At 43.5% G+C, this 23618-nt stretch overlaps 3 protein-coding genes and 1 pseudogene across 5 annotated transcripts; 3 read left to right on the forward strand and 1 right to left on the reverse strand.

Annotated features, from left to right (window-relative positions):
• Positions 1 to 176: 176 nt before the first annotated feature.
• Positions 177 to 7869, forward strand: LOC311125855 (rab9 effector protein with kelch motifs-like). Of its 2 annotated transcripts, XM_084199884.1 has the most exons (8): positions 177 to 387; positions 786 to 842; positions 936 to 1090; positions 1276 to 1431; positions 1632 to 1793; positions 5523 to 5672; positions 6329 to 6478; positions 6657 to 7869. In XM_084199884.1, the coding sequence occupies exons 2-8, from the start codon at positions 790 to 792 to the stop codon at positions 6884 to 6886; spliced, it is 1056 nt and encodes a 351-aa protein (XP_084056010.1). In that variant the 5' UTR covers positions 177 to 387; positions 786 to 789; the 3' UTR covers positions 6887 to 7869. The 2 variants fall into 2 exon arrangements, with proteins under 2 accessions (XP_084056010.1, XP_084056009.1); XM_084199883.1 differs by lacking the exon at positions 177 to 387 and having other exon boundaries at positions 699 to 842; positions 6657 to 6973.
• LOC311125854 (endoplasmic reticulum chaperone BiP-like) lies at positions 7859 to 12036 on the reverse strand. The gene is made up of 8 exons (XM_084199882.1): positions 11898 to 12036; positions 11044 to 11200; positions 10664 to 10895; positions 10258 to 10508; positions 9736 to 10126; positions 9352 to 9589; positions 8953 to 9120; positions 7859 to 8830 (listed from the first exon to the last, which is right to left on the reverse strand). Exons 2-8 carry the CDS (start codon positions 11157 to 11159, stop codon positions 8250 to 8252), a joined length of 1977 nt encoding a protein of 658 aa, XP_084056008.1. The 5' UTR covers positions 11160 to 11200; positions 11898 to 12036; the 3' UTR covers positions 7859 to 8249.
• LOC311125853 (HAUS augmin-like complex subunit 4) lies at positions 11306 to 23390 on the forward strand (annotated as a pseudogene). The gene is made up of 7 exons: positions 11306 to 11353; positions 13399 to 13539; positions 18281 to 18374; positions 18570 to 18705; positions 18795 to 18925; positions 19087 to 19155; positions 23210 to 23390. The product of its transcript is annotated as an HAUS augmin-like complex subunit 4 (transcript).
• LOC311125856 (zinc finger MYM-type protein 1-like) lies at positions 14360 to 17522 on the forward strand. Its single transcript, XM_084199885.1, has 3 exons — positions 14360 to 15601; positions 16187 to 16295; positions 16488 to 17522. Exons 1-3 carry the CDS (start codon positions 14394 to 14396, stop codon positions 17013 to 17015), a joined length of 1845 nt encoding a protein of 614 aa, XP_084056011.1. The 5' UTR covers positions 14360 to 14393; the 3' UTR covers positions 17016 to 17522.
• Positions 23391 to 23618: the final 228 nt, after the last annotated feature.

Here is a 23618-nt window from a genome sequence, read left to right on the forward strand (position 1 = left end):
ATGTGAAGAGTATGCAATTTAGATTTTCCCAGTGTCTCTCTATTAGTAGTCCTCCCAGTCATCGTCGTGGGTAATGGGGGTGTTGGGATATTTAGTCCTGTAACAACAGGGACCTCATGTGGAGACATTGGCACAGCACACAGACACTACATGTGCGCAATATCCATGACGACAGCGCTGTTACGTCGTTTACGCGCGGACACAACAATGGACTCTGAGTCTGACATTTTGTTGCTAGCTAGCTGGGAAAGCAGCTAGTACATAATTTTCGTGCAGCTAAACCGTTAACATGTCTTTATATTGATTTATGTAGATATATTATATATCATATAATTGACATAGCAGCTAAACGACGTGCAAAAGATAACACTGTGCCTTCGAAAGCGGGTGAGTGGGAGAATGAACTTGCTAGCTACGATAGCTTCTGATTTCATGCTTTATAACTTCAGCTAGCTAATTAACTGTGTCATCTGTCTTCCTTTCAAATTGAATGAAGATGATCGAAAAGCCTTGTCTCTTAACCTCCTTGAGGTTAAGGACAATTAGCCAGTTTAACTTTCCCAGTATGGCATGGTACATCCAGCAGCCTAGCCAAATAAGTTTCCCCTTCTGTTTGTGCAACGAGACGACATTTGGAAGGATGACCTCGCGAGACCCCTTCTAGCCTAATCTTACAGCAGCAGCATTTTCTTCCCCAAAATGTTAGTGGACACAATCGTCCGGTTTATGCCTGAACTGATCTCATCATCATTGTTACTGATCATCTGAATGGATGCCTCCCACAGAATAATGGAATTACTTCCTGTGCTAGATCCAGAGGACAAACCACAAGCAGGACTGTGGTAAATAAACGTACAGTTCAATAAACTAGGATAAAGTTATACTAGACTTTCAATTTGGTATTCATGACATGGTGTTCCTGTCTTTGTCCCCAGGTATGCTATGATACCCAGAGGAGGAGGTCCAGGAGTTAGTGTGGGCCACACCTGTATATACATCCCCTCTGATGATGATGGCAAGGGGAAGGTCCTGATCATAGGAGGAGCCAATCCTAATGGCAGCTTTTCAGAATCCCATGTCATAAACCTGGGTAAAAACAAAATGTCACATCAACACAATATTATGCCTGGCACCTGTCTGTTTATTGTGTTTCATATAATTTCAATGTTTTTATTTCATATCAATGAGTCAACTCATTATCTTACCAATCACGTCAATCTGTCCTGATATACTCTTTGATTGACAGTTCCATGTTTGTCTCTCTCACCCTATCAGACAGTCACGAGTGGGACATTCCTGGGTGGGAGGGTCTGGAGGCGCGGTATGAACACTGCAGCTTTGTCCCTGAGAGCTGTCCACAGAGCCTGTGGGTGTTCGCTGGGGCACAGCAGAGTGGCAACCGCAACTGTGTCCAGAACTTACAACTCACAGGTATGGAGATTTGTATAGTCTGATTTTAATACATGGTTGTCAAAGTTTGTAGCTAAGTCGGAAGGTATAGGCCTACAGAATGAAGTGTTGCATGGATTATTTTAGAGAGTAGTATCATAGAACAGTTAAGGATGAATGTGTCTAGTAGCAATGTCCCATACCTTTTAGTCTCCTGAGGTTTTGTGTTGCTACGTTTCCAGACGGTGGGTCGTGGAAGGGTGTAGAGGTGAAAGGGACGCCCCCCTGTCCCAGGACGTATCACACTAACTCAGCCAGCGTCGGGGACCGACTGTTTGTCTTCTCTGGAGGGGACTCAGGGGCCACACCTGTCTCGGACCCCAAGCTTCACGTCTTCGACACAGGTTGGAAGTGCATGAATCAGTCTGCCAATACAACACATACAGTGCATTTGGGAAAATATTCAGACCCCTTGACTTTTTCCACATTTTGTTACAGCCTTATTCTAAAATTGATTAAATATTTTTTTTCCCTCATCAATCTACACACAATACCCCATAATGACAAAGCAAAAAGTGTTTTTTTGTTGTTGCAAATCTATAAAAAATTTATAAACAGATACCTTATTTACATAAGTATTCAGACCCTTTGCTATGAGACTCGAAATTGAGCTCCGGTGCATCCTGTTTCCATTGATCATCCTTGATATGTTTCTACAACTTGATTGGAGTCCACCTGTGGTAAATTCAAATGATTGGAAATGATTTGAAAAGGCACACATCTATCTATATACAGTGGATTGCGAAAGTATTCACCCCCCTTTGCATTTTTCCTATTTTGTTGCCTTACAACCTGGAATTAAAATGGATTTTTTGGGGGGTTGTATCATTTGATTTACACAACATGCCTAACAATTTGAAGATGCAAAATATTTTTTGGGGTGAAACAAACAAGAAATAAGACAAAAAAACAGAGAACTTGAGCATGCATAACTATTCACCCCCCCAAAGTCAATACTTTGTAGAGCCACCTTTTGCAGCAATTACAGCTGCAAGTCTCTTGGGGTATGTCTCTATAAGCTTGGCACATCTAGCCACTGGGATTTTTGCCCATTCTTCAAGGCAAAACTGCTCCAGCTCCTTCAAGTTGGATGGGTTCTGCTGGTGTACAGCAATCTTTAAGTCATACCACAGATTCTCAATTGGATTGAGGTCTGGGCTTTGACTAGGCCATTCCAAGACATTTAAATGTTTCCCCTTAAACCACTCGAGTGTTGCTTTAGCAGTATGCTTAGGGTCATTGTCCTGCTGAAAGGTGAACCTCCGTCCCAGTCTCAAATCTCTGGAAGACTGAAACAGGTTTCCCTCAAGAATTTCCCTGTATTTAGCGCCATCCATCATTCCTTCAATTCTGACCAGTTTCCCAGTCCCTGCCGATGGAAAAACATCCCCACAGCATGATGCTGCCACCACCGTGCTTCACTGTGGGGATGGTGTTCTCAGGGTGATGAGAGGTGTTGGGTTTGCGCCAGACATAGCGTTTTCCCTGATGGCCAAAAAGCTCAATTTTAGTCTCATCTGACCAGAGTACCTTCTTCCATATGTTTGGGGAGTCTCCCACATGGCTTTTGGCGATCACCTAATGTTTGCTTATTTTTTTATTTAAGCAATGGCTTTTTTCTGGCCACTCTTCCGTAAAGCCCAGCTCTGTGGAGTGTACGGCTTAAAGTGGTCCTATGGACAGATACTCCAATCTCCGCTGTGGAGCTTTGCAGCTCCTTCAGGGTTATCTTTGGTCTCTTTGTTGCCTCTGATTAATGCCCTCCTTGCCTGGTCCCTGAGTTTTGGTGGGTGGCCCTATCTTGGCAGGTTTGTTGTGGTGCCATATTTTTTAATAATGGATTTAACGGTGCTCTGTGGGATGTTCAAAGTTTCAGATATTTTTTTATAACCCAAATTTGTACTTCTCCACAACTTTGTCCCTGACCTGTTTGGAGAGCTCCTTGGTCTTCATGGTGCCACTTGCTTGGTGGTGCCCTTTGCTTAGTGGTGTTGCAGACTCTGGGGCCTTTCAGAACAGGTGTATATATACTGAGATCATGTGACAGATCATGTGACACTTAGATTGCACACAGGTGGACTTTATTTAACTAATTATGTGACTTCTGAAGGTAATTGGTTGCACCAGATCTTATTTAGGGGATTCATAGCAAAGGGGGTGAATACATATGCACGCACCACTTTTCCATTATTTATTTTTTAGAATTTTTTGAAACAAGTTATTTTCTTCATTTCACTTCACCAATTTGGACTATTTTGTGTATGTCCATTACATGAAATCAATTTAAATTACAGGTTGTAATGCAACAAAATAGGAAAAACGCCAAGGGGATGAATACTTTTGCAAGGCACTGTAAGGTCCCACAGTTGACAGTGCATATCAGAGCAAAAACCAAGCCATGAGGTCGAAGGAATTGTCCGTAGAGGTCCGAGGCAGGATTGTGTCGAGGTACAGATCTGGGGAAGGGTACCAAAAAATGTCTGCAGCATTGAATGTCCCCAAGAACACAGTGGCCTCCATCATTCTTAAATGGAAGAAGTTTGGACCACCAAGACTCTTCCTAGAGCAATCGGGGGAGAAGGGCCTTGGTCAGGGAGGTGACCAAGAACCCGATGGTCACTATGACAGAGCTCCAGAGTTCTTCTGTGGAGATGGGAGAACCTTCCAGAAGGACAACCATCTCTGCAGCACTCCACCAATCAGGCCTTTATGGTAGAGTGGCCAGACGGAAGCCACTCCTTAGTAAAAGGCACCTAAAGGACTCTCAGACCATGAGAAACAAGATTCTCTGGTCTGATGAAACCAAGATTGGCCTGAATGCCAAACGTCACATCTGGAGGAAACCTGGCACCATCCCTACGGTGAAGCATGGTGATGGCAGCATCATGCTGTGGGAATGTTTTTCAGCGGCAGGGACTGAGAGACTAGTCAGGATCGAGGGAAAGATGAACGGAGCAAAGTACGAGAGATCCTTGATGAAAACCTGCTCCAGAGCGCTGAGGACCTCAGACTGGGGCGAAGGTTCACCTTTCAACAGGACAACGACCCTAAGCACACAGCCAAGACAACACAGGAGTGGCTTCGGGACAAGTCTATGAATGTGCTTGAGTGGCCCAGCCAGAGCCCGCACTTGAACCCGATCAAACATCTCTGGAGAGACCTGAAAATAGCTGTGCAGCGACACTCCCCATCCAACCTGACAGAGCTTGAGAGGATCTGCAGAGAAGAATGGGAGAAACTCCCCAAATACAGGTGTGCCAAGCTTGTAGCATCATACCCAAGAAGACTCAAGGCTGTAATTGCTGCCAAAGGTGCTTCAACAAAGTACTGAGTAAAGGGTCTGAATACTTATGTAAATGTGATTTAAAAAATATATATATATACATTTGCAAAACATTCTAAAAACCTCTTTTTGCTTTGTCATTATGGGGTATTGTGTGTAGATTGATGAGGGGGGAAAACAATTAAATCAATTTTAGAATAAGGCTGTAACGTAACAAAATGTGGAAAAAGTCAAGGGGTCTGAATACTTTCCGAATGCACTGTACATTTACACTCATATTACACATATAAACACATGCTTGGTCTCTATCAACAAGAGAAGGAGCTGTTTATTCAACAGAGTTAAATGACAAAATGTGTTGGCTTTGTTTGTTATCCATCAAAAGTGGCGCAACGGTCTAAGGCACTGCATCTCAGTGCTTGAGGCATCACTACAGACCCCCTGGTTCGATTCCAGGCTGTATCACAACCGGCCGTGATTGGGAGTCTCATAGGGCGGCGCACAATTGGCCCAGCGTCGTCCGGGTTTGTCCGGTGTAGGCCGTCGTAGGCCGTCATTGTAAATAAGAATTTGTTCTTAACTGACTTGCCTAGTTAAATAAAGGTTAAAAAAATACTTTTCGAATGCACTGTACAACACATTTACACAGTAGTTACAGAGGAACCAGCCCAATTGTGTATCAAAAGCTCAGTAGTTAGAGGCAACAAGCTTATGGGCCAAATTCAGCCTTTAAAGTGAAATTTAAAGTTAGGAGGAGATATTTTGTGTTTTCCTCTGTCTCCGTTTGTAGTTTCCTGCACCTGGTCTCAGCCAGACACACAGGGCAGACATCCTCCTGCTAGACACGGCCACATGGTGACAGCGGTGGGATCCAAACTCTATATCCATGGAGGCGTGGCGGGAGAGAAGTTCCACAGCGACATCTACTCTCTGGACACCAGTAAGTATTCAAGTCAGTCATACACATGAAGAACTTGATCCTGCATTAGTTGTATTATATTGTTTCCTCTGTTGTAATAGAGAATAGAATAGAATGGAATGGCTTCCAGTCGAAGCTCAAGACCCTGGTGCTTGCCTAAGGAGCAGCAAGGGGAACTGCCCCTCCTTACCTTCAGGCTATGCTCATAACCTACATCCCAACCCGAGCACTTCTATCCACCACCTCTGGTCTCTTGGCCCTCCAACCCCTACGGGAGGGCAGCTCCCGCTTAGCCCAGTCATAGTTATTCTGTGTACTGGCACCCCAATGGAGTACCACAGTATGAGTCATAATAACCATAAAACCTTGCTGTCAAACGGAAATGGTTCCAATCATTTATTTTTCCCATAGGCGATTTTTGAAACACTTAAAATAAGGGCTGTGTTACATGTAGGCTTACCCTGGCGTGACGTTTTGATAACCAAAGCACTGACTTTGCTGATAAAAACTGAGTGAAAATGTACTTGATACGATTGTGATGTTGTCTCACCTAGATATCTTAAGATGAATGCGCTAAATGACTCAAATGTAGTTCCAGTGAAATCTCTAATTCTATGTTGGCATGAGAAGTGGTATGGCTGGTCCTGTTAACTATTTGAGTGCTACACTTTATCTAGGCAGTATGAAGTGGGAGAAGGTCCAAGCCAAAGGAGACATCCCCCCGGGGGTGGCTGCCCACTCAGCTGTGGCCCTCGGAAAGAACATCTACATCTTTGGCGGGATGACCTCAGAAGGGGCCAGCAATGCAATGTACAGATTTCAGTGTGGTGAGGCCAAAATGTTTAATGAATATGGTCATACTTTGAGATGTAATTTTAAAGGTAATAATTGCCACACAAGTCATTGATGTATCTATCCTGGAGAGAATACATTATTGAAAGCCATACGATTTTGTGATACTAATGTACCTTGAGTATTTTGTTAAACTCTTCTCATCCTATGCAGACAAAAGGCGCTGGACCCTGCTGAGGTTTGAAGGGGACGTGCCACCCAACAGACTGGACCACTCCATGTGTGTACTACCCTGGAAAGTGAGGCCTGAGAGCAGCAGTGGAGAGGGTGACCAGGCTCAGAGCGCCTCAGCATCAGAGACCATACAGCTGGCATTTGTGTTTGGAGGGATGGACACTCAGGGGGTCATACACAGTGACTGTGTTGTAACAGTCCTAACGTGACCTTGATAGTTACTGCTATGGGAAATGCAGTGTATGTGCCTGAATGTTTAAATATTGTATGGTCAATAAATAGTTTTGATAAACAGTTAATTTTGGCACCTTTTTCAAACAAATCCAACCGTAGTCATAAGCTGCCTATCCATCCAATGACATGATCATGGATCAGATGTTAGTTCAGTGCTAGGAGTAAAGCCTAGTTTATACCCCACATACATACATGGCAAAACTGCACAGATGTTTGCAGCCCATAGAGCAGGGCTCTAACACTGTTCCTGGAGAGCTACCGTCCTAATAATTAGCTGGTTGATAAGCTGCACCAGGTTAGTTACAACTGGGGTTGGAGTGAAAACATACAGGAGGGTAGCTCTCCAGGAAGAGGGTTGGAGAGCCCTGCCATAGAACGAAAGAGGCCTCTAGTGGCCAAAAGGCTATATTAGCATGGGCAGCTCCATTGGAGGGCTTTCACCATTTTAAATGTAGTCAACTGGGTGGGATGTTAAACTTCATTAGCTGATCCCTCCTGGTGACGCGGTTGGAGTCATGTCCAACCGGGTCATCAGGAGGGATCAGTGAATCGAGAAGAAAATGGACTACTTCAAAATGGAGATTGCCTCAATGGCACTGCTCATGCTGTCACTAATGGTAGAATGGCAGATACAAAGATGAGTCCTCTATGGTGCAGACCCCCAATTCATAACGCAAAAACACAATTGTGTTGCCTATGTAGGGTATAAACTTAGCACATGAACGTTGGCAGAACGCAGTAGATCACCGCTGGGTGGGTCAATTCAACATGTAGAATAGTCTGGAAATTAATAAAATGACAGCCGATGTTCTGTGGTCAGAGGCAATAGGACGTCTACCCGCTGCATTCAGCCATTGTCCGTTATGGTGTGTCTCATCCTTAAAATATATAATTACCCATCATAAGACAGTTGTGTAAATTAATATAAAAAGAGGCAAATCAACAAAGACATTTGTATCAAACATTTATTTAAATGTCTTTACAGTAGAAAGGCTTTTCTACAATGACCAGATTCAATAAATAACTTGTTAACATTGCTTGTGAACACGTGTTACCTTTTCACCCAGAAACCCCAGTCTAGCCCCCCACCCCACTAAACCCCTCCTCCTAGAGAACTCCTTTTCAAACTGCCTGAGAACAGCAGCAGCAAGCCTCGAATACAGGCCGACTAATATACCTCCGCCACTCAGCGAAGAGAACATCCCTCACGTTTAAACAATATTTCAGAAGTCTTTCCAGCAGATTCATGGTTGCGTTTTTCGCATCCCCTTTCCACCTTTGCTCACCATTTTAAGTCCAATGAGTCCAATATGTACATCTGTGCCACTCCAGACAGCCTTACAACTCGTCTTTGTCGCCCTGCTCTGCCTCTCCCTCTTCTTCTCCTCCCTCGGGAGGGGGTCCGCCTGCACTTCCGTAAAGCTTGCTGACGATAGGCTGCACCACCTCCTCCAGCTCCTTCTTCTTTGCCTGGAAGTCCTCCAGCTCAGCCTCTTGGTGAGACTCCATCCACTCAATCTTCTCCTCTACTGCTTTCTCAATGGTTTCCTTGTCCTCGGCCGACAGCTTGCCGCCCAGCTTCTCCTTGTCGCCGATCTGGTTCTTGAGCGAGTAGGCGTAGCTTTCAAGCTCGTTACGGGCATCAATGCGCTCCTTCAACTTCTTGTCCTCGTCGGCGAAGCGCTCAGCGTCGTTGACCATGCGCTCAATGTCCTCAGGCGTCAGACGGTTCTGGTCGTTGGTGATGGTGATCTTGTTCTTGTTGCCCGTTCCCTTGTCCTCTGCTGTGACACGCAGGATGCCGTTGACGTCAATCTCGAAGGTGACCTCGATCTGGGGCACACCACGAGGTGCGGGGGGGATGCCAGTCAGGTCGAAGGTTCCCAGCAGGTGGTTGTCTTTGGTCAGGGGACGCTCACCTGGAGGAAGGAGAGAAGCAGAACATTTGAAACAGATCCAAACTTGGCATTTTTTTACAGCGTAAAACACCACCATTTGTGGATGAAGCTACAAGGGGCAGCGATTAATCAAAGGAGCTTACCCTCGTAAACTTTGATGGTGACAGTGGGCTGGTTGTCGGAGGCAGTGGAGAAGATCTGGGACTTCTTGGTTGGCACCACAGTGTTTCTGGGTATCAGCTTGGTCATGACTCCTCCCACAGTCTCAATACCCAGGGTCAGGGGGCACACATCCAGAAGAACGAGGTCACCTGATGGACAAGACAGGAAACCATTAGTTTTGATCGAAAATATAACTGCTATGATATACATAATAGGACAGCACTATGTGTTATGACCTGTAGGTATCCATTTTTGGTTTAAAATCATATGAGCATCTAGCCTACATTTCCTTATGTATAAATAATGAAATATGAAGATACCTCAGGGTATAGCCTTAACTTAGCATAGTGCATGGCGTAAGCTCATTGACCAAGACCCACCTGTGTCCTCCTCTCCAGACAGCACTCCAGCCTGCACAGCGGCGCCGTAGGCCACAGCCTCGTCGGGGTTGATGCCCCTGGAGGGCTCCTTGCCATTGAAGAACTCCTTCACCAGCTGCTGGACCTTGGGGATACGGGTGGAGCCGCCCACCAAGACGATCTCGTCAATGTCGGTCTTCTTCAGGTCAGAGTCCTCCATCACCTTCTGCACAGGCTTCATGGTGGAACGGAACAGGTCCTAAAAGACAAATAATAAAAGTGGCAAATGAATGAGGGGTTCAATTAAGTTGAACAACATGAATGTGTTAACAATTTGAATTGGATGTTCCAAGGTCAATGGGCCAGCAGTGTCACTGTTGTATGGTCACTATGGAGCCAACTTACCATGTTGAGCTCCTCAAACTTGGCACGGGTCAGGGTCTCTGAGAAGTCCTCTCCATCGAAGAAGGACTCGATCTCAATGCGGGCCTGGTGCTGGGCAGACAGGCCTCTCTTGGCCTTCTCCACCTCACGACGCAGCTTCTGCACAGCACGGTTGTCCTTGCGCACGTCCTTACCGGTCTTCTTCTTGTACAGCTTGATGAAGTGCTCCATGACACGCTGGTCAAAGTCCTCTCCTCCCAGGTGGGTGTCTCCATTAGTGGCCACCACCTCAAACACGCCATTGTCGATGGTCAGGAGGGACACGTCGAAGGTGCCGCCGCCGAGGTCGAACACCAGGATGTTCTTCTCACCGTCCTTCTTGTCCAGGCCGTAGGCGATGGCAGCTGCAGTTCTGGAATAGAGAGGGGAACAGATGTAACCAGCATGGTCTGGGCAGATATTCTGAGTGATGGAAATAAATATTGGTAGAGTCAGTCTAATGTTAATTCAGTTTCTGCATTATGAAGACAAATAGACACTTACGGCTCGTTGATGATCCTCATGACGTTCAGGCCGGCAATGACTCCAGCATCCTTGGTGGCCTGACGCTGGGCGTCATTGAAGTAGGCGGGGACAGTGACCACAGCGTGTGTCACCTTCTTTCCCAGGTAAGCCTCTGCAGTTTCCTTCATCTTGGTGAGAACCATGGCAGAGATCTCCTCTGGAGCGAAGGTCTTCATCTGACCTCCACCGATGTCCACCTGAATATGGGGCTTGCTCTTCTTCTCTATAACCTAGAGGATTTAAGTAGCCACCATTAAGCATTTCTCCTCTAAAAACAATTTCAGAGCTACTTCAGTATAGTTATATGCTGAATAAGTAGTACATTATTTGCATAGTGACAGTGCTTCAGGTGATTGGGGCAGGGGTTGTGTTTGTTAGGGCTCACCTTGAAGGGGAAGTATTTGATGTCATGCTGCACAGCGGAATCAGTCCAGGCGCGGCCAATCAGTCTCTTGGCATCAAAAACTGTGTTCTCAGGGTTGGAGGTGAGCTGGTTCTTGGCGGCGTCACCGATTAAACGCTCCCCCTCAGCGGTGAAGGCCACATAGGATGGAGTGATGCGGTTTCCCTGGTCGTTGGCAATGATCTCAACACGACCATTCTTGAACACACCAACACTGGAAAAGGAGAAGCATATAGATGAGACAACCATGGAAAGCATCAACCACATCACTTGAGACATGATACACTAGAGTCATTTAGCCAAATGATTGGGAGTATGAGACCTAAGATCCATTTGCTATTCATTACGAAATAAATGCTTACCAGGAATAGGTGGTCCCCAAGTCGATTCCAACCACGGTTCCCACGCTTTCCCTCTTGTCGTCATCATCGGCAAACACACTGCTGGCGACCAGCAGAACCACGCACAAAAGCCTCATCTCTATTCTGTGTCTATTCAATCAACTCTCTTTGAAGTATTCTGTGAGAAAGAGAAAATCAAGACACCATGAATATTGTTGCTTAGTTCACGGTGTAGGCCTTTCACCCTTGTATATCTAACGGAATGAGTCAATTTGGCGCAGACATGACGGTGCATACTGGAGTGTGTAGAGACTCCCAGGCCAGACTGAGGGTAGCCCATATGCTAACAAAATAAGAGCTAATGGGTGGAGCCCAAGATTAACGGTAAAAATGTGCCCAAATGAATGCAACATTGCCAAATGTTTGATTACCAAATGTAAAGTCAGTTAAAAACGAACTAATAACTGGTGGTTAGCTAGCTAACATCTCCATAGTAAATGTATTACAGGGATTTAAACTAGAGCTAGTTAGCTGCTGATGCTTGACCAATTTGAGACACCGGTTTCAAAGGCGTGCACGCTAACTAGCTAAGTAACTTAGCTAACAGGCTGACTTTTTTCAACCATGATAACTAACCTTAGTTAGCTGCCGACAGACAGACGTAATTTAAAAGGGTAGCTAAACTAAACTGTTGTAAAACAATCTCCATGTTTAGATATGTAAGCTAAATATTCAATTTAATTTCTGGATAACCTGCTGGTTAGCTAGCGAACTTTAGTTAAGAAACAGGAAAGTGGCCCCAAAAAAAGCTCCCTCTGACGCTTATGTAAAATTAAATCTTCATTTTTAGCTAGCTACAACGTTTATTCACATACCTTTGTAAAGAATCCGATGGAGTCTTCCTTTGGGGTTTATCTCAATGGAAGTTATTTGCTTCAGAAACGTCTATGATTGTGTCTGTAAAATTATGTTAAATGAATGGTGCTCTCCGTATATAAGCCGTCACTTCTTCCCCATCGTGGAGGCTTCCCATTGGTCAGACAGCAGTTCGTTGGAACGCGTTCATTGGCAGCACCAGGCATGCTGTCCGCTGCTGATTTGCACACGTTTGGTCAAGTAAACGTCATGATTCATGCTTTACTGTACGATGCTGATAGGTTAGGTGTCAATGTCTCAACCTCTAATTACGTGAACGCCGGTGTCATACATAGAAATGTATTTGGTGCATTGAATTGACAGTGGGGGTAATTTCCCCATTTCAGGACCACTGTAATCTAAATTGTACTAAATTACAGTAAACCCAAGCCTAATACATGCCTAAAACCAGTGCCATATAGTGAATGGTAAAACATGATGATGGTAAGCAAAAGCCAAATGATCTGGCTGTAGTTGTGTACAAAAAAAAAAGGTATTCAAAGTTAGTTGTTACATCAGATAAATTGTACATTAGTTACATCAGCAAGTATGTGGACAGGAATTGCCACAATAGCAAGGCTTTACTCATAGCCACGAACTCCATTTTGCAATGGTTCACACATGAGACATACTCTGAGTAGATGTATTCTATTCTGAATACATCTTGCGTGAATAGGTATGAATCCTGGAAAGTTAGTTACACCAGCTAAAATGCAAAAGCATGGGGATATGAATAAATGTCCACAATGTTTTATAGATAGCTCATAACTCCATATGTTGGTTTTTGCATGACAAGTAGTCTGAATTATGCCTACTGGTATATTTGCTGTTGTGAAAAGCAATCTCTTGCTTTATGTCCGTCTGTCTGCAACATCAATGCACACATTCTATATAAAGGATTTAGTTATGTGCTTATGTTTATGATGATCAAATGCGAGACTTTAAAATGTGTGATTGTTATTATTTTTATATTGTCACTGGATACAGCTAACCGCTTCAAATACCGTAGGTCAAGCAGTAAGTAGGCGAGTACCAGCTCAGCACAGAACACAAATCGCTGGTAAAAATGTATCACTAACACCTCACGTTGTTTCATGGTTGATAACTGAATGAGCCAAACTAATCCACATGTGATTAAAGATGTAACAATGTGTCATGTTTCTGTATCTATTAAGGAAATAAGATGATCATATTTGATGCAAATGTGATACATATTTGATCGCTGCGCTGGTTCGTGCTACCCGGGTTCCTTGGGACATTCCGAAAACCATTAAAGTTGACATTTTAAATGGTTAGCGTTAGGCAGGGGTGAAAGTAGATTTATATTATTCCACAACCTCCTATGTCTGCGCGCGCGTGCACCAAAACATTTTACGGGCATACCATTGGATTTCTGAAAGGTTACTTTTTGTTGAAATTGATCATTCAAAGTACTGTATAATCCTGGTTTTCCCCTGGCAGTTTTATGAGACTGTGGAGCAGTGTCTGGTGGTGGCCCAGTGTGTCAGGCAGCTGGAACTTAGTGCCACCACCAGTCAGGACCAACTCCCTGTCCTAGGACTGAGTGCCCAACAGGTGCTGGAGCTGATGCCACAAGAGCAGGTAGGGACACTTTGTCCTTGAGGCTGATACTTAAAAGGATTAGTTGTTTTTACAACAAAATCAACATTTGTGATGCAAATGGAATGTTATAGAAGGGTCCAGACCAGTGGCGGCTGGCCGATAGAGGGCGCTAGGGCGCCGCCCCCTTAAATAAAATTATTTAAAAAAATAAAATAAAATAAAAATAAAAATAATAATAATAATAATAAAAACATCAGTATGTCAATATTTGTGTGTTTGAAATATGGAATGCACACAGTAATATGTGTAAGATATGATAGAAAATCATATTCGCAACCTTTCCTCTGCCTGTCAAACGCCTCGTCAGCTCTGGGCGATACAGAAAGTGCCCCGAGGAGGCGGGTCTACGTAGCAGTTAAGCCAATTGCTAATTTAAGATATGAATGTATGACATAAAATGTAGCCAATCAGCGATCTTAAATCGAATCCAAGGAGGGCGATTATTTTATCGCCCCAAGCTCGCCCCTGATAAAATAAGGACCGGGCTCAAGTGGCGCCATTTTTACTAGACGACAATGGCGAGCGCAAACGTTACTCCTCCAAGACCCAACCCTAACTCGGTGAAATCTCTCCTCCAAGATCCGTTTGAGAGGAGAACTTTGTCAGAGAAAGTTCGGGTGAAAGAGCTGGGCCCAGATCAACCTGACCTCTCAATCAGACAGCAGGCTAGCGAGAAAGGGAAGCAGTATATGCGCGGCTTCTCCCGTAGCTGGTACACCAGGAAGGCTTGGCTAGCTGGGTGCACTGATGCTAATGCTTTATTTTGCTTTCCGTGCTTGCTTTTTAAAACGACGGGGTCAGATTCAGCATGGACAGGTACCGGAGTGAGGGATATGAAGCACCTGTCAGAGAAGGTAAAGAAACATGAGAACACCAGGGCACACATGGACAACTCTGTAAAGCTAGCTGTATTAGGAAGGGTGAACATTGCTACGCAGCTGGATGACGGCCACAGGATTGCGGTGAGGAAACACAATGAGGAGGTGGATAAAAACAGGCACATTCTATCCAAAATTATCGATTGTGTGAAGTTCTGTGGGGCTTTTGAGTTGGCCTTGCGTGGGCACGAGGAGACTGACTCCTCGGACAACCCCGGCATTTTCCGGGGCTTAGTGGATTTTGTTGCCTCCCTCGACAGTGTGCTGGAGGAGCACCTGAAGACAGCTACCGTTTTTAAGGGCACGTCAAAGACGATACAGAACGAGCTGTTGGACTGTATGCTGTCAGTGCTTAAGGATTACATCCTGGAGGAAGTAAAGAGTGCTGATTTTATCGCCATTCAAGCTGACGAGACGACTGACGTTTCCACCCACTGCCAGTTGGTGCTTGTGATACGCTACATCGATGCTAAAAGTAACGTCCAAGAGCGTTTTTTCGAGTTCATTTTGATCGAGAACGCAACCGCCGACACCATCGCTACAGCGCTGCTGGAGAGGCTCAGCACCATACTCTCACATGGACAAAAGGCCAAACTTATTGCCCAGGCTTACGACGGAGCAAGTGTGATGAGGGGAGCCACCGGCGGAGTGCAGCGTAAAATAGTGGATGTGTACGAAAATGCGCACTACGTCCACTGCTATGCACATCAGCTGAACCTCATCATGCAGCAGGCTACTTCACGCATCCCCAGGATCGGCACTTTCTTTTCCGACCTTGCAGGATTTTCTGCTTTCTTCTCCAGGTCTCCCAAGCGAACCACCGTGCTTGACGAAGTGGTTGCGCATAGACTCCCCAGAGCCTCTACAACACGGTGGAACTTCCACAGTCGCGCTGTAAACACTGTGTACGAGTACAGGGATGACCTCCTAACGTGTTTCCAGACCATCAGAGACTCTGGGAACTTTGATGCCCCGACTGTCAGAGAGGCGGGGGGCTTTGTGAGGATGCTCGAAGACGAGGCTTTCTGTTTTTTCCTGGCACTGTTCCACAAGATCATGCCAAATGTGGACATGCTTTTCAGCCAGCTGCAGAAGAGGAACATCGACCCTGTCTTCATTAAAGCACTTGTCCAGAGGTTCACAGACAGCATGCTAACAATCAGGTAAATAACTATATTTACTATTGGCTGATAAAGATGTTGTTAGAAAGATGAATAGTTCACTTACAACAGTTTAAAAGCCTAAATGTGTCTGGTCATCAAAGTGAGTGATTATCATAGAGCCGTCACAATTATATTTGTTTTAGTATTTTAAAAGGAAAGAGAAGACACAATCAGACGTTGATAATAATGCAGGAAAGTACTACACAGTTTGTAATAATTATTCAGGTGTCCACCAGGTCAATTTCTAGAAGAGGCCTAGTTGTTATTGAAGATTAACTTTATTGCTAAGTGCACAGCAGAACAAAATGATGTTGCATCCCTCTCACAAATGTAATAGAAAAAGGCTTTAAAACGTAATAACATCAGTTAATTATGTACATCACAGGTTAAAAGCAGTTACTAGACATAGTTTGTGTGTATATACACACTATCTGTCTGTCTGTCTGTCTGTCTGTCTATATATATATATATATATATATATATATATATATATAAAAGTCACTGGTTGTGTGTTGAGGGGGAATTACAGTGAGTTAAGAAGTCTGATTGCAAGTTATCAAATTAAACTTTATTTTTTGGACCCAGGGCCTCAATTCCCTCTTTGTGTGGGGACAGCGCATCTGACGAGCAGCAACAGCCCATCAAGCGACGGAGGATGCTGGGACCAGGAGAACAACAGAGGTTGGCTATAGAGGTAAGTTGTGATGTAATTGTCAGTGTTTCCCCCTAGAACTTTTTTCAGGCCTGGTAGTATGTAGCCAAAACCCTGAACAATCAGCACCTTGGTAATCATATACTTGAGTTGGACATAGGCATGTGTCAGTCAGGATCACTTGCATCAAAATAGCTTAATTGCAAATTAAAGCTGATGATGTATCTTTTACAGGTATGTGATACCATCCTGAGTCATGCCAAAGAGAGGTTCTCCTTCACCCAGCACCTCATCAGCGCAACACTATTGCACGGAGAGTTGTTCCCACAACACAGTGTGAAGTTCCCCGATACAGCGCTTGAAACAACCGTGGAGGCGTACCCCATGTTGAACAAGGCCAAGCTCAAAACCGAACTGTCCCTCATCTATGAGAACAGTGAGTTCAAGGCTTGTAGTGGTGCAGTGCCCCTGTACCAGTTCTTCATGGAGAACAACCTTCAGAGCACTTTCACAGAGACTGCCAGCCTCCTCAAGATCCTCATCACCACACCCATGACAACTGCTGAGTCAGAAAGGTGCTTCTCTACACTGAAAAGGATCAAGACCTTCCTGAGAAACAGCATGACACAGGATCGCCTGAACGCTCTGGCCATGCTCTCCATGGAGAAGAAACTTGTCAGGGACATTCCTGACTTTAATCAAAGGGTCATTGAGAGGTTTGCCACTCAGAAGGACAGACGGGCAAAATTCCTGTACAAATAAGATGACAGACACACACACACAGAGCAGCTCTGGCCGCATGTTTCTTTGTATATAGTTGACCTTAGCATAAAAAATCCAGTTATATATGGTACTCTAGAAAGTCTTAATAGTGTCTTTGCTAATATTACTGTATATATGTTGTTTTGTATCAATTAATTGTTGCAGTTCTGGAGCACATTAACAATTAGTCACATTTAGTATGATCATAAAATACTGTATGCTATTCTTCCAGTCAAAGGTTTGAGTTCATCCACTTGATATCCATTTCTATATTATACATCCTTTTATACAGTGTAAGATTTCCTATAAACTTTATAATAATTTCATGTTATTGTCCACTTTCCACTCTGTTCTGACAGCATGCCTGTTGCGTTGCCTGTTTACTACCAATGGTGAAAAGTTCACTTTAAATGCAAATGAAAGGCTTGGGTTTGTGTAATATGTTTTTGTGTAAGAATGCCTCAACTTTTTAATATTGGCATTAAATAATTACTGAATGTTTCACTGAGCACTGCTGTCCTGCAGTTTGTGTTAAAATATATCGCGATGGTTACAGGAAAAAAAAAGTATGGCACAGCCCCACCGAGAATATTTTTCACCAGCCGCCACTGGTCCAGACACCTGTTTTTGAGAAACTTGCCCCAAACAGCAAATCAATTCCTCATCCTCGGTGTGTAGTATTGGGGGCCCGAAAAAAACCAATGAACAAAGGCTCCAAAAACACCCAAATACGTCCTTTTAGAAACGGCAAAGCTCTCAGTATAGTGATGCAGGTCATTAGTTGTTGACACAATTTAATGTGTACATTCTGAACTTTATCCGCAATGTTATATGAATCACAAAAGGTGTCTGGACCCTTCTATAACATGCTATTTACATTTTAAAAATTGAGATTTGGTTGTAAAAAAGGAAACTTCTCCTTAAAGATCTATTAACACAAGTTATACTGGCAGGCGCAGCGTGTTTTTTAAATTTTTCTTTCAAGCAATTTTCAAATAATTCCCACGTACCCCCGCAAAAAGTAATCAAATCAAAGTTTATCGCTTGCACAGGATACAACAGGTGTAAACCATACAGTGAAATGCTACAAACTCTTCCTCAACAATGTAGTGACAAGCCTGTTGTCCTAGATGTGTGAGTGCTTTTCCTATTTAGGTACACTATCACATGCACACTGCTCCTCTAGAGCTCTGGTAACCTCTCTCACTCTAGCTCACTAAATAAACATGTTTTATTAACTATTTTCTAGGACTTGTTGTAAACAGGATATGTGGAAAAGGAAACAGAAACTGCCCAGAGAATTAGAAAAGCATCTCAAGAAGACATGTTTCAGCCTCCTGTCCTATCAGCCTGAATGGGGTAAAGAGACACCAGATTTTTACCAAAACGTAGATATGTAGCATATATATATACGACTGTATGTGTGAGTGTCTTACTATGTAATGGACACCGATGGTCTTTAGTAAATGTGGCAGTATCTGGCTTTATGGTATAGCCGCTCACCTGCATGTGTGTGAATGGTGAAACATACCACTCCTCTTCTTTCTTGGAAAGAGAATGAGAGTGAAGGACAGAAGAACAAGAAGCTGTCTCACTTGTCTGGCCTCCTGGAAAGCGAAAGGAAAAGAGCAGAGAGTCTGAAGGAGAAGAGCCACGAGAGTGCCGCCCTGAGACTCACTGCTACCTCTCTGTAAGAGACTCAACACATGGTTTGATGTATTCTTAGATTTGTCTCACGTGTTGCGACCTTCACTCACGAGCGACGTGTTCGCTCTCCAGGAGCTGTTATGCTGCATTCAGATTCTCCCGTCACTGATCCTTGACCACAGGCTAAAAGCCCAGAAATAACTTGACAGGAAAAAGATTGAGTACTTTGAGGCCAAATGTGAGCTCATTATGCAAAAGTTCAGGTGCGATTAGCCCCTCCTGTTCACATCTACTCTACACTGGGCTCCTTCAAATGCAGTTCACTGTTAATGAGTGTGAGGAATTGGTATTTCATGCATGTCCATAAGCAATGTTCAGTTTTCGTGTCTCTTTTACATCTCTTAAATATGTCTTTTCACAACAGTGTGGAGATGTTGGAAATTCAGCTGGACACCTACACAGCAGACACAATATCAGCCTATAGAAAAATAAGGTGTCAAATGCTTCAACTGCCCAGCAACTCAGTCATTATCATATCAACCACTCTTGGGGCTCTCAACACCTACAGTTGAAGTCGGAAGTTTAAACTTCATTAAAACTTGTTTTTCAACCACTCCACAAATTTCTTGTTAACAAACTATAGTTTTGGCAAGTCGGTTAGGACATCTTCTTTGTACATGACACAAGTAATTTTTCAAACAATTGTTTACAGACAGATTATTTCACTTATAATTCACTGTATCACAATTCCAGTGGGTCAGAAGTTTACATACACTAAGTTGACTGTGCCATAATGACCATCGTTATGTTTGGAGGAAAAAGGGGGTTGCTTGCAAGCCGAAGAACACCATCCCAACCGTGAAGCATGGGGGTGGCAGCATCATGCTGTGGGGGTGCTTTGCTGCAGGAGGGACTGGTGCACTTCACAAAATATATGGCATCACGAGGAAGGAAAATTATGTGGATATATTGAAGCAACATCAGTCAGAAAGTTAAAGCTTGGTCGCATATAGGACTTTCAAATGGACAATGACCCCAAGCATACTTACAAAGTTGTGGCAAAATGGCTTAAGGACAACAAAGTCAAGGTATTGGAGTGGCCATCACAAAGCCCTGACCTCAATCCTATAGAACATTTGTGGGCAGAACTGAAAAAGTGTGTGCGAGCAAGGAGGCCTACAAACCTGATTCAGTTAAACCAGCTCTGTCAGGAGGAATGGGCCAAAATTAACCCAACTTTTTGTGAGAAGCTTGTGGAAGGCTACCCAAAATGTTTGACCCAAGTTAAGCAACTTAAAGGCAATGCTGCCAAATACTAATTGAGTGTATGTAAACTTCTGACCCACTGGGAATGTGATGAAAGAAATAAAAGCTGAAATAAATCATTCCCTCTACTATTATTCTGACATTTCACATTCATAAAATAAAGTGGTGATCCTAACTGACCTAAAACAGGGAATTTTTACTAGGATTAAATGTCAGGAATTGTGAAAAACTGAGTTTAAATGTATTTGGCTAAGATGTATGTAAACTTCCGACTTCAACTGTACTCATCATTCCCACTCATGTTGTTCTTTTTGACAGCTTTGTTCATCTACTATGCCTTTCCTTGCCTAAACATCAGACTGTTACCATGGTTACTCTATGAATATCAGTCTGAAAGAAGTCGCTGTGAAAAAGACTCAATAGTCTTTACAAGGCAGAATATTAAATAAAATGATATTTACAGTGCCTTGCAAAAGTATTCATCCCCCTAGGTGTTTTTCCTATTTTGTTGCATTACAACCTGTAATTTAAATTGATTTTTTAATTTGGATTTCATGTAATGGACATACACAAAACAGTCCAAATTGGTGAAGTGAAATAAAAAAAATTACTTGTTTCAAAAAATTATAAAAAATAAATAACGGAAAAGTGGTGCGTGCATATGTATTCACCCCCTTTGCTATGAAGCCCCTAAATAAGCCCCTGTTCTCCACTCATTACCTGTATTAACTGCACCTGTTTGAACTCATTACCTGTATAAAAGACACCTGTCCACACACTCAATCAAACAGACTCCAACCTCTCCACAATAGCCAAGACCAGAGAGCTGTGTAAGGACATCAGGGATACAATTGTAGACCTGCACAAGGCTGGGATGGGCTACAGGACAATAGGCAAGCAGCTTGGTGAGAAGGCAACAACTGTTGGCGCAATTATTAGAAAATGGAAGAAGTTCAAGATGACGGTCAATCACCCTCGGTCTGGGGCTCCATGCAAGATCTCACCTCGTGGTGCATCAATGATCATGAGGAAGGTGAGGGATCAGCCCAGAACTACACGGCAGGACCTGGTCAATGACCTGAAGAGAGCTGGGACCACAGTCTCAAAGAAAACCATTAGTAACACACTACGCCGTCATGGATTAAAATCCTGCAGCGCACGCAAGGTCCCCCTGCTCAAGCCAGCGCATGTCCAGGCCCATCTCAAGTTTGCCAATGACCATCTGGATGATCCAGAGGAGGAATGGGAGAAGGTCATGTGGTCTGATGAGACAAAAATAGAGCTTTTTGGTCTAAACTCCACTCGCCGTGTTTGGAGGAAGAAGAAGGATGAGTACAACCCCAAGAACACCATCCCAACCGTGAAGCATGGCGGTGGAAACATCATTCTTTGGGGATGCTTTTCTGCAAAGAGGACAGGACGACTGCACCGTATTGAGGGGAGGATGGATGGGGCCATGTATCGCGAGATCTTGGCCAACAACCTCCTTCCCTCAGTAAGAGCATTGAAGATGGGTCGTGGCTGGGTCTTCCAGCATGACAACGACCCGAAACACACAGCCAGGGCAACTAAGGAGCGTCTCCCTAAGAAGCATCTCAAGGTCCTGGAGTGGCCTAGCCAGTCTCCAGACCTGAACCCAATAGAAAATCTTTGGAGGGAGCTGAAAGTCCGTATTGCCCAGCGACAGCCCCGAAACCTGAAGGATCTGGAGAAGGTCTGTATGGAGGAGTGGGCAAAATCCCTGCTGCAGTGTGTGCAAACCTGGTCAAGACCTACAGGAAACGTATGATCTCTGTAATTGCAAACAAAGGTTTCTGTACCAAATATTAAGTTCTGCTTTTCTGATGTATCAAATACTTATGTCATGCAATAAAATGCAAATTAATTACTTAAAAATCATACAATGTGATTTTCTGGATTTTTGTTTTAGATTCCGTCTCTCACAGTTGAAGTGCACCTATGATAAAAATTACAGACCTCTACATGCTTTGTAAGTAGGAAAACCTGCAAAATTGGCAGTGTATCAAATACTTGTTCTCCCCACTGTATATGTTTTCCAGTTTCTTGAAATACTTAGCAAATGCAACTTATTTCTATATGAAAACTGAAATGGTCTATTCATTCCTTTTCCATTTTAGTAGACGCTCTTATCCAGAGTAACTTACAGTAGCGAGTACATACATTTTCGTACTGGTCCGCCGTGTGAATCGAACCCACAACCCTAACATTGCAAGAGCCATGCTCTACCAACTGAGCCACATCACAATAAACCACTTGATGTCTCAGTGTACTCAATTACTGTATTGTGCATTGTTTTTCTTCATGGTGATGGAAAGTCTACAGGTACAAACCTAGATGACCAGCTTATGTACAATACAGTAATGTACATTTTATATTAAGTGATTTGTAAGGACGGAAAATTAATACTGCACAAAAAGTGGTTGTTTTCCATGTTATTTGATCAAGAAAAATATTTAATTTGATGTGGATGTTTTGTGTCTTTGCCCATAACTTTGCACATTTTGATGTAAATGTTTGAGGACAGGGTTTTGTTCTTTCTGGATGCCATTAGAATGACAATCACAGAGAAAGGGACAGGGCAACAACTCTTACAATTCCAACTAGTGAATCCTGCAAGATACTGTTCTTAATTATACAACTACTTTTTTGCCAAAGTGGAGATGCTGAATGTATTTTTGTGTCCGCACTACAGATGTCTATATCGGCAGCTAATACTAGTAAAGGCCCAGTGCACTACTTTTGTGAAAAACTATTTTTAACTTTTTATTTTATATTCTGATTTTTCAGCAGGTGCTGCAGCACCCTCAGCACCCCTACTTCCCGTGGCTATGTATACAGACCAACATACTGAAGGTGAGGTTGATAACACTACTGGATATTTTGTTTCCCCATTCCTACCTTCAAAAGGACCAACCACATGGACAACCGGTAAGTATAATTGTATTCATAATTCTGGCTTGTAGAGGTTGTGAGAACTTTCCAGATCCAAACACTCATTTCTGCCCTGACAGAATTCTATGCAATTCAATGTTGGGTCTTCAGGCTATGCCTTTTCCAGTAGTCATTAGATGGTCATGCTAGAACAGATTAAGTGGAAATATAGCCCAAATCAGAACTGATAAGCAAATGCATGTTATTAGTTCTCAATTGAATTAATCAAATGTGTGTTCAGAAAGTCCCATACTATTGTCCTTTAGCTTGGCCAGATAGTCACACCTGCTTCTCCCCTCTCTCAGTCAGTCCTTGTGTCTTCATTGCAGGAAGCTAGAAACAGAGCTGAAGTCCTCCCAGTTAGAGAAGCAGTCTGTGGAGTCCAAACTGTCATCCTTTGAGATATTTGGCAAGGAATTTGAGGTTGTAGCCGAGGAATATTCCAGACTCCGGCAGGAGATTGACACCAAAAACTGGGCTCTGAAGGAGTTCTTTCAGCACACGGACTAACTGAGTTGATGTCAGACTGTTCTGCCGCAGAACTCTGTTGACACCTTTGATGACAAGCTAACTCCATGGTTAAATTATTGTTTGTTTTTGTAATAAAATACATGATTAGCCCGTGTTGTCTTGAATGTTGTTCATTCTGATAATATCACCCTGATATGATACAACAACAAATTCTAAATTCAGACATCGAGTTACCTGGCCTATTTGAAATACCACACCTGACACGAA

The sequence above is a fragment of the Coregonus lavaretus genome (assembly GCF_964263955.1).
Source record: "Coregonus lavaretus genome assembly, contig: HAP1_SCAFFOLD_2292, whole genome shotgun sequence".
NCBI classification, from domain to species: Eukaryota; Metazoa; Chordata; class Actinopteri; order Salmoniformes; family Salmonidae; genus Coregonus; species Coregonus lavaretus.